The sequence below is a fragment of the Plectropomus leopardus genome, chromosome 4 (genome assembly GCF_008729295.1).
Source record: "Plectropomus leopardus isolate mb chromosome 4, YSFRI_Pleo_2.0, whole genome shotgun sequence".
Lineage (NCBI taxonomy): Eukaryota > Metazoa > Chordata > Actinopteri > Perciformes > Serranidae > Plectropomus > Plectropomus leopardus.
In genome coordinates, this window is record NC_056466.1 from 15824058 (window position 1) to 15841031 (window position 16974).

General features: G+C 39.7%; 1 protein-coding gene across 1 annotated transcript; it reads left to right on the forward strand.

Annotated features, from left to right (window-relative positions):
- The first annotated feature begins 1031 nt into the window (after positions 1-1031).
- On the forward strand, positions 1032-15986 carry ednraa (endothelin receptor type Aa). The gene is given in 9 exon segments (XM_042484498.1): positions 1032-1301; positions 2938-3474; positions 5508-5635; positions 7496-7694; positions 10916-11068; positions 11679-11812; positions 12040-12148; positions 14164-14201; positions 14203-15986. Coding segments are annotated over 8 exon segments (1353 nt in total). The 5' UTR covers positions 1032-1301; positions 2938-2982; the 3' UTR covers positions 14303-15986.
- The last annotated feature ends 988 nt before the right edge of the window (positions 15987-16974 follow it).

Sequence of the window (16974 nt, forward strand, 5' to 3'; positions counted from 1 at the left end):
ATGTATTCAGTGGAGAATTGACCATTTTAACAAATATGTACTGAATTCCACCAGGCAATAGGGATGAGCATTTTTTTTTTAATTGAGTGGTTTTCCCCTTTAAGCAGTTGCTGCGTCAGCGTTCTGGCAGTGGGAAAAACAAAGCGTGGTGACTCTGATAGCCTTCTTCCTGCTCTCAGCGCACATCACGATAAATGGTCCATTTTGAAATCCATAATGGACAGTGATGTAGGAGCACTCTTCTCTCTTGACATTGACCTGCCTTCTTCTCTAATTCAGGCATTAAGTCATCTCACAGAGTGCTGTCTGTCTGTGTTGTTGTTGTTTTTTAACATGTGAGGAAAAAGAAATGTATTGGATTTTCTGGGTTTTTCTTATTTTGTAATTTAGATGTTTCACAATTTAAGGGAACGCTCATCTAGACTGGGCCACTTTTTTCTCCTCCAATTACTTAACCACTTGGTGATTACCCACATTTTACGGCTAATAGAGAGCTTTATTACTGCATCATAAGAAGGTGTGATGTGTTGCGGCCACCCACGCAGTGGTTAGTCTGTAAAAGTGAAGGCATGCTGATGGTGAGCTCCCACTTCCCGTCTCAGTTTCCCACCCCTCTCAAATGAGGGAAACATCACAACATGGACACTGTCTTCCTCGTGCCTCCCATCTAATCTCTGCTGCCTCTCGTGTGAGGAAACAGTTGCATGTAATGTATACAAGACATAATGTGAGTCTGAGAGGGATTGAAAGAGAAGGTAGGAGGGACTGAAGCAAAGGGGCAGATTGGAGGGGCGTTGGGCTCCCAGATGTCCTTGCACCCCGTGTGTGTGCTTGTGTGTGTGTATCTGTGTATGTGTGTGTGCGTGTTGGAAATGACTGTCAGCAGGCGGTGCCTCAGAGAGAGAGGGAAAGGAGGGGGGTGTGAGGGGGGTAAGTTTCCAAAGGGGGCCCAGTCTGTTACCAAAGGGAGGTGGAGATTTACTATCCCACCCAGTCAAAGTGTCTCACTGGTGCTCTGATACACAGACACACACACACACACACATGCAGAGATACACACAACCTCACACACAATCTCTCACACACACACTCAGACATACTGCAAACTCTCCACAGGAAACTCTGAGCCATAATGCGAAGGCACCTCAGAGCAGACGGGTGCATTGCTCAAACCAAGTGGGATACGGTGCGGCTTTGATAGTGCGTTAATTACTCATGTGATGTGATACAGATGTCTGGGGGCTTCAGCCGAAAGTTTGCCTGACGGTTTCCAAGGGGGCCAGGCAGACATTTTAGAAGCGGTAGGTGAAAACCAAATGTATTTATTATTTATGGATAGATCAGTTTGCGTGCTGTCACAGATCCCAGCAGTGTCATGCTGATGCTAAACTGTGATGCTACTTGAAGGGCTGGCTGCTAAATAGTTCTTTGTGTACTTGGTGACAGCTGGGACTTTGAACAGGAAGAACTCTGGGCTATAAGAGCTGCCTGTGCTGTGACATGATGAAAAGGGCTTCACTATCGATCTGACAGTTTGAAACTTTTATCTGCTCTTTACTAGGAGTTTTGTGGAGTTAATTACTTTGATTTTGTCCGGAAGTTTGTTGTTTTTTTTTTTTTTTTTTTTTTTCAAGTAAAGGTGAAAATAACTGTATCTTTACAACAGTAAATGCAGTACAGCACTAATGGATTCAGACAGGAATCTAAGTTATAACTACAGTATGTACCTTTTGATGCAGATTTGGATCTTCATCTGACTTATATTTACCTATTATGCTTGAAAATTGACTGAAATCAGCCCTGCAGCATCTCTTAGTTCATTGTATTGTGACCACATGCTTAAACCTTTCTAAATTAGAAACAGAGGGAGAATGTAAAACTGAGGAAATCATCCAGTTGCAAACCCACGCAAGGGTCTCATTGTGGAAACAGCACAGGGGGCTTTGGTGTTTGGCTGCAACATTATTGACACAAAGCCATGACAGAATCCAAATACACCAGACACATACATCAAATGTAATAATGCTAAAGGCACTCTTCCACTGCTTGTGGGACTGTAACACGGACTAAAGTTTTTGGAGAGGTTCTTGATATAGTTAGCCAGATAAACAAACCAGGTGATTATATTACCAAGAAAAGTGACCGTGCGCTAATAGACTTGTGTCTCTAACAAGGTAAAAGAGCAATAGATAGGATGGAAAAATGTGGAAAAAATGAGTATAAAGCTATATATCAAGGATTTATCAACATGTGTTGCTATTACAAAGGAAAAGCTGCCAGTTTTTGAAAATATCTTGGGGAGCTTCATGGACCTTTTGAAACAAAATGTTGATAAAGACCAATAACACCAAAGATGGGAGTTGGGTCGGGACAATTGGAAATAAAAATGTAAAATGTTGCTGCCCATGTAATCTTCAAGACTTCTGTACATTGCAAAAAACATCTGTTTTTTGTATTTTTGATTTATGATTAATGTTTTCATTTTGTGGCATATCATATTTGCTGCCAAGACTATTTTATTTCTATGTCATATCTGTTATAATTGAAAAACCTCAATAAAAATATTGTTAAAAAACAAAAACAAAAACAACAACAACAACAAAACAAAGCCATAACAGACAGCTCCGTCTTTCAGGGACGAATGAGAACAAACAAGATGCCCAACGCACTCTGCTGATGCCTCATCCTAAACTGCCTGACTCTAACTAGACCTGGCATCTCCCATCTGTGCCCCCTTGGCAAAACCTTTTTGAAGTCCTAAAGAAGTTGTTAAACTTCCTCACTGCTTTTGAAAGGACAGTAATGCTGTTTAATTGAAAAATAAAATTCCACTTTGGTAAGATTATTTTACGTTGAGAAAAATGTGAGATGAGTGAAAGTGTTTTGTCTGAAAAATAACAAAATTCCCTCTCGTTTTTTGTTTTCTTTCCTTACCAGTGATATATTGGGACAGTCTTTCAATCAACGAAATCAAAGCGCCAAATGTGCTCCATAATGGGCACCCCAGCTGTGCATATGTTGGTGCTAATGGTCTGTATGGCAGCCAGAGGAATGTGCCAGATAAACAGAGCCGAAACAGAGGACTACTCTCTCCCAGGCTCCCTCGTCCACTCCACCCACCAGTCTCCAGGTTTCTACAGCACCGTCAGTCCCAGCACGGGGCCTGGCCCCTACCCGTGGGCCCCCGGGGGTGATACCCAAGCTGTGGGATCTGGAAATGAAAGTGTCATAAAGAAGCCAATACCACCGCCAATGTGCACCAAAACGAAGACTTCTATTAACTACTATTTTAAATACATCAACACCATCATTTCCATCCATGTGTTTGTGGTCGGCCTGGTCGGCAACGCCACCCTGCTGAGGATTATATACCAGCACAAGTGCATGAGGAACGGGCCCAACGCCCTCATTGCCAGCCTGGCACTGGGAGACCTTATCTACATAATTATTGATATACCCATCAATGTATACAAGGTACAGTTTGGTGCATGCTATAATTAAAGTCTTGACCTTATTTTGGAAGCTAATCTGCTGAATGACAGGTTTCTGTGTTGAAATGATGAAATGCAGCAACAATAGAGGTGATATGCAGAGATAAAGTGGAATATTACAGACGGGAAAAGGGGGGAAGGGAAGTGAACAAATAGACGGGAAAGTGTAATCAGTTGGATGCCGTTATCTCCCTCATGCGGGCAGATTAGTGATGAGAGGAGCAGGAATATGGCTGGCTTAAATAAACATGGGGATGAAGCTGTAGTCACACATGCCAGTGGCCTTGCATTGACCTGGGACATTAGTCACTGACCCTTATCTCGAGGTTTTATGTTAAAGAAAAAAAGTAGCCAGTGTAACTCGTGATAAATCACTTGTGGAGTTTTGAAGTCAGTTCTTCATTAAGCCCCATCTGTTATGTTTCATCTAAATAACAGTGAGATTCAAAAGTTTGACCTATGCTGTAGTGTAAATATCATCTTATTTTTAACCTGTCCGATGTAAACATACCTGTAACAGCATCTGTCTAATGAGTATCAGTGTTTTCAAAAGAGTGATAGCTGGTTTAAATTCTGTATTTTGATTTTTTCTTTGGTGAGTCACAACACTTTTGTTTACTTTTTGAATATTGATTGTGCCTTTAAAATATGAAGCATTTAATGATGATAAATTAGCGCTGTCTTGGTTTGATTTATACCAATAAATAGTGTCATGCTTTGTAGAGTAACCAAGAATGATGGCAAAATGGAGTCATCAGTCAACCTGATCTTTCCAGAGCATTATGGGTTGCCAAATGAGAAAGCCACCTGGTTAGAATCAACTTGAAACTTTGAGCGCACAGTGACTTCGTGATCTGAGCAACACATGTGCAAGACAGAAACAAAAATCTTAGCAGGGGGAACAGTTGATGCACAAACAAAGAAAGAGCCACGTCTACAATGTTGAAACTATGTTGAAGCCCCGTGTTTGCTTCCTCTGGGCTGGGACAGTGTTTCCAAAAATAATCAGCTACTTATACGCTGAAAACAGTAGTGTGGGATCCTTTCCTCTCTGCTGCTCCTCTGTGCTCTCAGGAAACTTTAACGGCACAAGTAAACAATAGAGGGCCAAGGAAGCACTGTGAAGTTCTTACTGTGGCTTCAGGTTTGGGAAACGTGTTTAGTTCAGGTTATATCGTACTGAAGGAAAAGTGCCGCCAAGACCACTTTGATGACCCAATCAAACAAACCTCGACTTATTTTCTCAAAGGAAGCAATACTATAAGACGTTGTGGAAGTGGCTCTAAAATACTATTGACAGCAGAGTGAATTATTAGCAAAGTTTTGTTGTATGCTTTGAGAGGCAGTATTTTTGCACATAAAAGTAGATTTCGGATGGGATACAGGAAACATGCCCCCCTCAATATTCAAAAAATGTGCAACCCCCCAGTAGCAGGGAACTTTATTTTGACAAAACTAAATACATAAGCACCATAAATTAATACAGAAAATACACAAGTAGGTGCAAAAATTTCACCAAAAGGAAATTAGGTGTTTGAATTTTCTGGTTGAGAATTCTAAATCCCCCCCACATATGTTAAAAAATAAATAACAAACATACCCCCTTGTGTTTACAGGAAATACAAAAGCTGAGCAAACACTGTGCAAAGTTTTATCAGATGATGAGTTCCATATGGTCCATGTCAGACTAAACTCACTCTGACGTTAAGATGACGTTGAGAGGTCTTTCATGTGGCTCGATCTGCAGTAAAATTGCCTTAAATAGATATTAACGTCAGTCTGCATGAATCAAGCCACAAAACTGAGATTAACAGTCATCTCCCTAAAGACTCATAGAAAACAGAATGCTTTATTAACAGCCAGTATTAATACTATAAGCTAAACCAAACAGTGATTTGATCACAAATGATGTTAGCGTGAATGTTGTTGACTAAATTTTTGTACAAATGTGATTAAACTCCTATTAGGTAAGTGTTTGTTTCACAGTTATTGTATGTGCTTTCTTTTTTTTTTAAGCTCCTGGCAGGACGCTTTCCCTTTGATGACAGTATTGTTGGCCTGTGTCTGTGTAAGCTGTTGCCCTTCCTGCAGAAAGCCTCTGTGGGCATCACCGTACTCAACCTGTGCGCCCTCAGTGTGGACAGGTCAGTGCTTTCACTCTCCAAACTGCAACAGCTTTGACATGTGAGGGTCAGTTTTGGTGGCCTGGCAAAAAGTTCAAGCAAAAGTCCTTCTCTCTATACTAAAAACTGACCCAAAACACTTTACGTTACTTTTATTATAACATGTTTTGTGCATATGTTTGTGATGTGGCATTTGATTAAACACGGATGTTAAAGCAAGTTTTCAGGAAATTAATTCAGTCTTAAACTTCTTGGACTTCTTTCTAATTCTCATAAAAGAGGTTTTATTTTTGTTTTTATCCATCCATAGAAACAAATGAAAAGCAGCAAGTTTCCTGTAAAGTTGCATGGTCTTGTAAAACCAGCATGAAGTTTTTTTTCATAGCTGAAAAAGCAGATGCTGTTGCCAAAAATTTAAGGAGGCAGTGAAATGATTGGAAAAAGGAAATTAAACAAATTTAATTTGGACGTCTAGTCTCAACAACTCATCCACAGAGCAAAGCTTCAGATTAATTTGTCTCAAATGTTTTCCTCTAATATGATTTTGGTGATTGTGCGCTGCAGAGATTAGTTTAGACAAAAACACATGAATATTGAAATTTGATTACAGTTTAATGACATAAGGATTTGGTTAGCTGAGATGATGATCACTTTTGGGAAAGGTCGATATTGACTGTGCATCATCACCAGGGGCATTATTTATCTCTCTGCTCTTCTGTTTGTTGCCTCTGTGTTGACAACTTGTGTGCTGAGCAGTTTACTTCTTTAATAGAAATATGACAGACGTTTATTTTGTATGCACCATTAAGTGTATGATATACGCACTTTAAACTCTCCATTTGTTAATATTAAAAACATTATCTCGATAGCAAGTATACTGAACACTTATTTTTTTAATAGAACCTTAATAGAAATTCCCCGATAAATAAAAGATGAGCATGAAGTGCTGAAGCTCATTGTCATCTCACTTTATGCACTAGACACAACTTTAGAGATAAGAGGCTCGCCTATCCGCTCTGCAGAGGCTCCAAGGTTCAACCAGGCAGACATATTTAATGACCTCTAAAAAGACTGCAGTGCGGTACAGTTGTGTTCAACAGCAGATGCTCACCATTTGTTTCCAGGAAATGTGTAGCATATTTTTGTGGGTATGTATTATGAAAGTACCCGGGTCTCTTTTGTATCTTTTCAATGTTGGAGGAAGAGAAAAAGGTGGATACATTACCACTTAGTGAAATATAAATGCCACCATGTTGTTCAACAGAGAAATTCAAATGTGTCATGAAAAATATATTGTTTTTGCCATAAAATCTTGATGCAGGATTTTACTAAAACATTTCGACAAGTGGTTTCCATTAATGAAACAAACAAGCAAACAAGTATTCAGTGCACAGAGAAACACAAGCCAACAGACAGACCTCTCTGCCAACATGGGCCAGTCTGTTTGGAGGCTTCACAAAAATATAAATATTAGATATTTAAAATAAACAATTGATCATCTCTGCTCATTAATTCTTAACATTTTGATATTCTTTGCTGACTGAGCAGTTTGTTGTGTTTGGTGTGCTGCCATGCACAAAGAAAATGCTGTCAGGAGAGACAAAGAAAATGATGACTTGACTGATTTCTATTTAATGACGGAGCGGTGACTAAAAACAACTGAACTCCTGCAGCCCTGTTTCAATTAATAAACAGGCTTTTTTCATAACATAGTAACTGTGTTACACTTTATACTTTATAATTTCAATTTGTATCCCAGGAGTGCTATATGAGAATCATTCCTGCTGCACTATCCCCTAATCACATTACTTTAATGCGATCAATTCAATAGGTCTCATCCATCTGTTATGTCTGCCCCCTTCTTCTGTCTGCCCTCCACAGGTACAGAGCTGTGGCGTCCTGGAGCAGAGTTCAGGGAGTGGGCGTCCCTCTGCTCACAGTCATCGAGATTGTCTCTATTTGGTTGCTGTCGCTCATCCTGGCAGTACCGGAGGCTGTCGGTTTCGACATGGTCACCTTCAGCTACAACAACCAAACTATACGCACCTGTATGCTTAACCCACAGAACAAATTCATGGTGGTATGCTATCATCCTTTTCCTTATCATTTTTGGATAAGAAAAATTGCTGTTTGTGCTTTTTTGTCCCCATGTTTTGCTTGTATTAAGGCCAAGACGTGCTGTGTTGTACATTGTGTCAAGGTACTCACACAGATGGGTGGTTAAATTTGCGATGAAGAGACAAAACATTGCTGGAATAATGAGATAGGGCACCCACCTGCATTGGGAGAACTTAAAATGACAGTGCAAGTTCAGCTTAATCTTGCCGTTTCTTTGAAGCGCATGTTGTTTTTGAGTCAGTAAGTGATTTTAATGGCAGGCTAATGTACTATTTTGGTTATAGGTGCATATTTTTTTAGCGCATGAACAGTAAAATAAATCCCCTACATTTCCTGCTTCGGGTAGATAATAATTAAAAACACAAACGATTGAAGAGTGCAACCAGCTTAAACTTCTCCTGGTTACAACTCACTGTTAAGGGGGTTTTCAGTTGAATTATCCGCAGAGATCTTTTCCTCTCCAAAACAAACAGACCTGGTGATTAAAATTGGTAAAATCACTGAATAAAGGAGTTTTATATTACAGATCAATGTGCAGTCTGACGCTGTTTAGCACATCCCAGACACGCCACTGACCCAGCAGTAGTGTTAAAGCAGTACTCAGAATCAGTCTTGGTCTCGAGACCACTTTCGGAGGGTCTCGTTCTTGTCCCAGAATCAAATGCATTTTGACTTGGTCTTGTCCTGGTCTTGGACATAGTGGACTCTAGATTTTTAATTGAGATCACAATGGATATATTTGTTAACATAATTATTATGATTGGATGCATGAAAACGACACGAAGAGAAGCAGGGTGGTTGTTTGGGAGCAGAGACGCCAGTTCGCCTGTAAACAAGTTTGGCTACTTAACTGAAGAGAGTTCATTTGCAAAAAACAAAAAAAGAAAACACTCGTCAGTGCAAGGGGAAGTTCTGCAAGGCAGCGCTTACTGAGATGGCTGGGACAACATCACTTCTGTCAGTTAAACTGATTTCAGCTTCTCAGTGTTTGCTTGTATTAATAGAAATCAGAGGAAAATTGTGTACACACACACAAACACACACACACACACACACACACACACACACCACACACACACACACACACACACACACACACACTGTATATAGTGTCTTGGTCTTGACTCAGTCTCACCCTGCTTTGGTCTTTGTCTTGTCTCAGCACACTCTGGTCTCAGTCAAGTCTTGGTCTTTGTTAGTATGGTCTTGACTACAAACACTAACCAGCAGCTGCTAATGTGTGCCGACCGTTTCTTCTATGACTGAAGATCCAGACCTTCAGGATGTTTTACCAGTAGCTGAAGTATTTGCAGTGATCTCTTCCTTCCCAAAACAAATATAGAAACACTGAAAAAAGCAATTTCATGTTAAAAATCTGTGCTTTTTGGAAACTGTTCAGCTCATCACTGAAGGGCTGTTAAGTAGTTGATGTGAAAACATGAAAAGGGGAATGACCTTATTTAGAGCCAGAGTTTGGTTTGTCTGTTCTGGGCTTCTTTAGAAACCTGGCGGTTCAACACGGCCGACTTCGTGGACGAGGATCCACTCACTGTGTAGCTATATAACGGCTCATTCTAAAGTAAAAAAAAACCCACAAAGATTCTCATTTTCAGGTAATTATACACTAAACAAAACATACTTATTACATCATCTTTAATTTCTGTGAATATATCCCCCTAAATCCTGCACACTGGACCTTTAAGAAGGACTACAACCAAATTCACCCTTTTAAGGCATTTAAGCCTACATTTTGGGTTTAGTATCACTTCAAGAAATAAACCTGGTCTTCTTACCCTCTCCTTGTGATTGTGGCCCTTTTCACATCCTTGGAGCACATAATTGATTGCAGGCCAAGAGCAATTACTGAAACCTGAAATCTGGGCCTCAAGGTTAGCCACATGTGTGTATCTATGCCATATGTACAAAACTGGAGTAATCTATCTCTCTCGGATATCACATAGGCTATACAATGCTGAGGTCTGAGCAAAAAAAGCTTCTTAACAGCATTATTTATTAGCAATGAAATAGCGCAATTTCTTATTTAAAAGATTTTCTCAACAAGGCCAAAGTTTGGGGTGGATGTGCAAACTTAAAATGTGTTGTTTTCATTTTTCATAGAAATTGTATAACAAGGTCCTTTCAAGTTTGTAGGGTTGGGAAAATGTGGTATTTTTACAGAGCATACCTACAGTATTTCTTAAAACCACAAAGAGCCAGATGAGCCAGATGGGGCTTTCAGACTTATTACATTATTTGCACATGTGTGTAGCACTCACATGGACTGCAATAGCACTAGAGCACAGAGTGGGTCAGGTTCAACTACAAAAGCCTTGACTCTTATTACTTTGATCATAACTGCACAAGCCAAATCAACTTTACTTCCATAGTAGAAAACAATATCACAAAAAAAATCTCATTTAGGTTTAAAAAGGCCACATAACAGCAGTTACCTAAAGTTGGAGAGAGGTCCTCCTTCTACAGATCATGTTTTGGCCTACAATATCCTGTTAGGGGGGCACAATCAGCAACAGCTTTTTGTGCCACTACCCCGGCATGAAAACCAGCTCCTGGTGAAAAACAACCAATTTTTGTGGATTAAAGCTGCCCAGACAGCAAAGGGTTGCTACAAAAGCCTAAAAAGTGGCTGGAAAAACAGCAATGACTCAAGAAATCACAAACATTTTTTGTTGTTGTTTGTCTCAAGCAGATGCTTAGCAGGCGGTTTGCACATTGTTCGACATGCTGTTCACCATCCCCTCTTCTGACATGATACATATAAAATGTGCACATGCAACATTTTCATGGTTTGCAAAAATGAAACATTTTTTTCTGGCAACTGGTCTCTACAGATAGATGGAGGTAGAAAGGGAGCCATTTGTGGGAAATGGGCTATTAGAGAAAATGAACAGAAAGTTTAATTATGTCTTAGGGAGTCTTAGATTAATTACAAGTTTAGATCAACATTCGGCAGAGAGCAGATCACCTTCTGAGCAGGGTCAGGAAGATGGCGGAGTTGTGTAAGAGAGTGGGGCAGGCCATTTGATGCACTGTGGGAGACATCATCATGTGGCTTAAAAAAAACAACAACTTCTTTTATACTTAACTACAGTTTACACAGTGATTCATTAATTTTTCTCAGTTTACATGTAATGTACTGTCTTATGTGTGCTTGTTTCCCCGTAGTTCTACAGGAATGCAAAGGACTGGTGGCTGTTTGGCTTCTACTTTTGTGTACCACTGCTCTGCACTGCTGTGTTCTACACTCTGATGACCTGTGAGATGCTCAACCACAGGAACGGCAGCCTTCGCATCGCTCTCAGTGAGCACCTCAAACAGGTTGGACAATTGATAATGTAGTCCTTAACTTTAACCCTTTGAGACCTAAGCAATTGGCTTTATGTCTTCAAGAAACATTGGTAAAAAGCTATGAGAAACCTAAAAGAGATGACCTAAAAAACAGCAAAAAAAGTATAAGCACAAGAAAATTATAAAACAAATTGTAAAAAATAAAAAAATAAAAAATCTATTATTATCATAATTATACATATGTTTCTGGGCATTTTTCCTTTAACTTTTTAAAAAATAATTTTCCAAATCTACTGATTTCTTGAAGTTCTTGCCAAGTTGCTCATTGCCTGTTTTTTTTTTTTTGTTCTGAAGAGAATTAAACCTATTTACTCAAGGTTAAGAGGTTTAAATACTTGTGAAGGTGTCTGAATGCAGCACAAGAAAAAAACCTATATAATGCCAGGTTTATTAGACTAAAAGCACATGAGTATGTGTGATGTGGTTTGATCATTTAAAGCTGCTTTTTTTAGGGAGTAAATGTCTTGACATTGGCTCAGTCAGCCGTGTTTATTCCATGGTTTTAACCTCTAATCCTCCTTTACACAAACTTCACCATCTCCTCTAACAGTGGAATGATGTCTGCTGTTTCTCTCTGCAGAGGAGGGAGGTGGCCAAAGCCGTTTTCTGCCTTGTCCTCATCTTTGCCCTGTGCTGGTTCCCACTGCACCTCAGCAGGATCCTGAAGAAGATGGTTTACTACCAGAATGACACATCACGCTGTGAGCTGTTTAAGTGAGTTGCGGGTAGAACAAACAAGCAAATAAGCAAATGTGCATGATGTGGCACTGTTGTTCTGTGAGTTTTATAAGGTTTTTTTCACCTTTTGTATCCTGATAAAAACACAGAAACAAGGCTGATTCTGCCAGAAGTGTTTACTATCAATGCTATGCCAAAAAGAATCTAAATGGCCACTGTGGTATTCTATAAAAGTAATTAAAATCATCTTCCTTTAATTTCAGTTTCCTGTTGGTCCTGGATTACTTCAGTATCAACCTTGCAACAATCAACTCCTGCATAAACCCCATTATTCTCTACTTTGTCAGCAAGAAGTTTAAAAACTGCTTCAAGGTATAGTACTTCCCTATAACAGATGGGTATTAATGCATGCAACACACTCAAATGCTTACACTTTATCCCTCTCTCTTACACACACACACACTTCAGATTTAGTCTGGCCAGTAAAGCAAACAGTGAACTCAGGCCTTTTGTCCATGATACAACAGACGCCGCGATGGTGATGACATTCCATGAGCAACATGTAAAAGCAGCTTGGTGATTTATGTATTCACTTTGTAGGGCTGAGGTCACACACTGCAAACGTCTGTCAAATGGACCTGGGCTGGAGATAAACCATGTCTCAAGTTTGCACGTTAAAAGATTAGGGGAAGGAGGTGGGGGAGCAGAAAAGCTGCACATACAGAGAGACCTCTTGGTAAAAATGGCGATGTTAAAGGAAGGAAGTACACTTGTTTGCTTTCTTGCCGAGAGTTAGATGAGGAGAGCTTAAAAGAGAACTCTCACATCTGTGCAGTAAATATAAAGCCACAACCATAAACTGGTGATCTTAGTTTAGCATAAAGACCGGAAAGTTTGGGACACAGCTAGTCCCACCAGAAAGGGGACTGCAAACAGCCCAAAACTCCAAAAAATGGTCCAATTAGACTAAAAGCCCAATTCTCTGATAGCAGCCCATATTCCCCAAAAAACATGCTTATAGCACCAGAGTCCTGTCCTGTTTCTCTGAAAATACACACAGTAAAAAATGTTTGCCATGTACATTTCTGTAAAGCAACAATAAATTACATTTGCCAATGACGCTGTGGTAAATTTGTGGTTGGGCTTAGGCACAAAAACCACTTGATTGTGAAGTGGACAAAGATCACATTTTGGCTTAAAACACCCAAGTTTGGTGGCACAAAATCTGATGAAAAAGCAGGGATGGGTCGCTGAAAACAAACACTGCTGGGAAACTAAATGCAGTGAGTGTGTATTTTCTGCACATTCTTATTCTGAATTCGTCAAATACTGCCAAAGACCACAAAATACCACTTGTAATGTGGCAGGACGGAACTTTTTGTGGTGTTATGATATGCCACCAGTTGGCCCAACAGCACCTGGCCCAGCCGTATGATACGCGCATGGGCCACATAAGTTAGAAACGTTGCCAGTAATGTAATATAAGGAGCGTAGGGTCTCTATAGGGTGGGTGGGAGTTGAGGTGGATGGAACCAACAAACGCCGCACTTTCATACAGGAGCCTGCTGTTCACGTCCTGTATAAATGTAGAGCCTAACCATGATGTTTTTGCCTACACCTAACCATGTGCTTCTGTTGCCTAAACCTAACCACCCATGCCTTTTTATCCTAATGTGAACCATGTGTTTTTGTTGACACTGTGGCGTTGGTTGCCATGTGCTTTTTTTGCCTAAACATAAGCATGTGCTTTTGTTGACATCCCAGTGTGGGTTGCAACATCCCAGAACATCAACAGTACATGCAGGACGATACCTAGAGCGTATAATGTAGACGCAGAAGTCTGTTGACAGAGCGGGAATGTGTGACGACTTGGAATGAGAGTGTGTTGATATCTTCTGAGATATGGGTACTCTGAGAGTTTAACTTTGGGATAATGGGCTGTCAGAGAAATGCACTTTTGGGCAAATGGGACATTGTTTGGATGAATGGGACTTCAGAATTTTGGGCTGCTGGAAAAATGGCATGGCACCCCTGGAAGTCACTGCTCTAGATAAAAAATAAATAAGTAAAAAAAAAAAAAAAAAAAAAAAAAAAAAGTATATATATATATATATAAACTGCAACTTGTTAAATTTATGCTTTGGCTTCTGAACAGATTGAACAAATGTGATCTGCTTTATTTATTACTCAGTTTTAGAGGGGCATAATCACAGCATAGATTTCAGTTTGTATGCTATGATAAGCTAACCATCTCCTGGCTGCAGCTTCAATATTTAAAGGAAAAATATGATATGTATCAATCTTCCCCACTCTCTGCAAGAAAGCGAACAAGTGTATCTCCTACTGTTTCACTAAAATGTATTCTCTCTCTTCACATGCTTCTCAAGTCGTGTTTGTGCTGCTGGTGTTACTCTGACAACCAGCTTGAGCAGCATCGGACCCATGAATGGTACCAGTATCCAGTGCAAAAGCCCCGAGCCCAACAACATCCACACTGATCGCAGCATGAGGAAAGACAGCGACTGATCTTTCACCTGAGGACTATTTTCAAGCTCTTCTATATACCCAGCAGCTTTTACAATGCAGCCAGCACTTACCCTAACATATACACAACAGAAAGACAATAAATGCACATCCGTAGGACCACTGAAGCAACAATTGAGCCTGGCAGGGATGGATTAGGAACTGGAGATAAAAGGAACAAACAAAGGATCTGGTGCACCATGCTCTGAAGCTGCCCGAGCCTCTCAGCAGGCCAAACTTCCTAAGACAAACTCCTTGTATTCCCACACCCACGGACAGTGATGCTGTAGCGTGAGAGACAAAGGGGGAAAGCGGGATGAGGAGGACCCTTTTTAACAGGATGCAGCTGAACGGTGACTATAAATTACTCTCAATCAGTGGCAGAGCGTGCTATTCCTGTAAAGGGCAGCACTACTGGGAAGGATGCACAAAGCTACAGGAAGGAAAAAGCAGACAGCTCGCTGTCAGAGGGAATGATGGGAGATGAGTATGCGGTCCCCGGGAGTTTACTACTCATTGATGGTGGAAAACAGGAAAGCATGTTACTGACTCGAACAATAATTAATATTCCATTAAACATGCGAGTGGTTGCACAGTGTATTTTACTCACACTCATTATTCATTGGGCTACTTTGTGGTATACTCAGAAGGATGTTTTGGAGTTCATTTGCCTCCTACTGCCTGACAAACCCCTTTTTTTAATTCATCAGGAGAAGAGGGAAATGTGTCTAAACAAAAAGGTGCATCTTACCTAAAAAGACCCCCAAAAAACAGTATTTTTGCTTTAGGTAATGATTATCAAAATGGCAAAAACTTCTGCTTAGTCATCCAAAAATGAAAGATTTGAATCAGAATCACGTGCGGTGTTAGGATGAGCCAAAAAACACTGGCACACAATCAAGTACAGTGTTGTAAGTTTTATAGCGGATAAGATACAACTCTGTATTTTCATACATGTCAAGCAAATGAGAAATATGAGGTAATGCATTATGACAGGTCACCAAAAATGGACATGAGCTTTTTTTTGTGAACACTGTGAATTTCAACAGATATAATCAACAATATTTGTGACTTTTATGCTTGTATAACCAATGGAATATATAAAGTATGTAGGCCTACAGTATCCACTTTTATAAAGTGTTATATTGCAGTAATAAGAAGTATTTTACTCAGACAATGTTACCTGTGTAATGACATAGGCAAATGAGTTTTTAATGGTGGAGGTTAATGTTCTGAATATTAAAGGAATGGTTTGACATTTTGGAAAATATCATTGGCTCAGTTTGAGTCTAAGACTTTCTTGCTAAGAGTTAGATAAAAAGACCAATACCACTATCATGTCTGTACATTCAATATTTAGAGATTACTTTACAGACTAGTGTAGAAAAAAGACTGGAAATGTCTGACCTGGCTTCTTCTGAAGGTGACAAAATCCAACTGCCAGCATTTCTCAAGTTCAGTAATTAAGATTTCATATCTAAATAGTTTAATTCATATGAAACCCAAGTGTTTAAGTGAAAATTTGTGTTTTTTAGCTGGCAGCTACCCCCACCCCACGCACTATGCTCTTAGTTTACTATTTTTTAAATCTTGCACTGCTGTCAGGTGTATCATGGCAATCGAATATGTCACTCATGAGTGACAGCATCGATACACCTGACAGCAGCTTCTCATTAGATGTAAGTCTATTGAAAAGCGCATTCTTCATTTCAGTAGTCAGATATATGACCAGGAAGTGCACCGGGCTTTGAAGTCAGTTCTTGTAGTGGCGAAACTGAATTGCAGTGTTTTGATGCCCAGTGGCCCCAAAAGACTTCTTCCCATTGACTGACATGAAAAAAGAGACGTCTGTTCATCAGTGGATCATTTTTCTGTCTCATACAAATTGCCCTTAATTGTCTTAATTCATAGTATAACCTGTAATAATTGTCTCCCATAGATTTGACAAAGATAGATAGAGCATGTCTTTTATTTTCCAATTTCGGGATTATTCCATATTTTATAGCACAGTTACCAACCCTACCAACAGCCAACAGGCTGTTTAAATTACTGTTTGTTCAGCATCTGTCCAGCTGTTAACTGTAGTTAACTGGAAAAAAATAAACACAAACTATATTTAAAACGAGAGATCATGTTAGTTTTACACAGAGCCAAGCTGTTTCTCCCTGTTTCCAATCTCTACGTTAAACTAAGCTAAATGACTTTAGCTTCATATTTAACAAGCAGACATGAAAGTGGTTTTGATTTTCTCATCTAATTCTTCCTGTGAACAAGTTCATTTACCAAAATGTCAACTATTCTTTATATGCTGAAATCACATTTAGCTACCAAAAACTATACCGCCTTATACTATTTTATATGTGACTACATGTAAACCTGTGTGTGTTTGACTGTGTTGGCGTGTGTGTGTGTGTGTGTGTGTGTGTGTGTGTGTGTGTGTGCGGTGTGAATAATTACTTGCACTTCTTTAGTTGGAGTGTTTTGCACACTTGTGTACAGAGGAACAGGCTGATATCTGTTTTAATTTACCACTATCCATCTGAGAAAGTCATAATGGAATTCATATAATGTTTGTTGTCAATGATGCTGCTGCTTAAACCAATAAATCAATTTCCATCTCCACTGTACGGAAAAAGGAGGTTTATTTCACAATTGTACTAATATTGGTTTCTCCA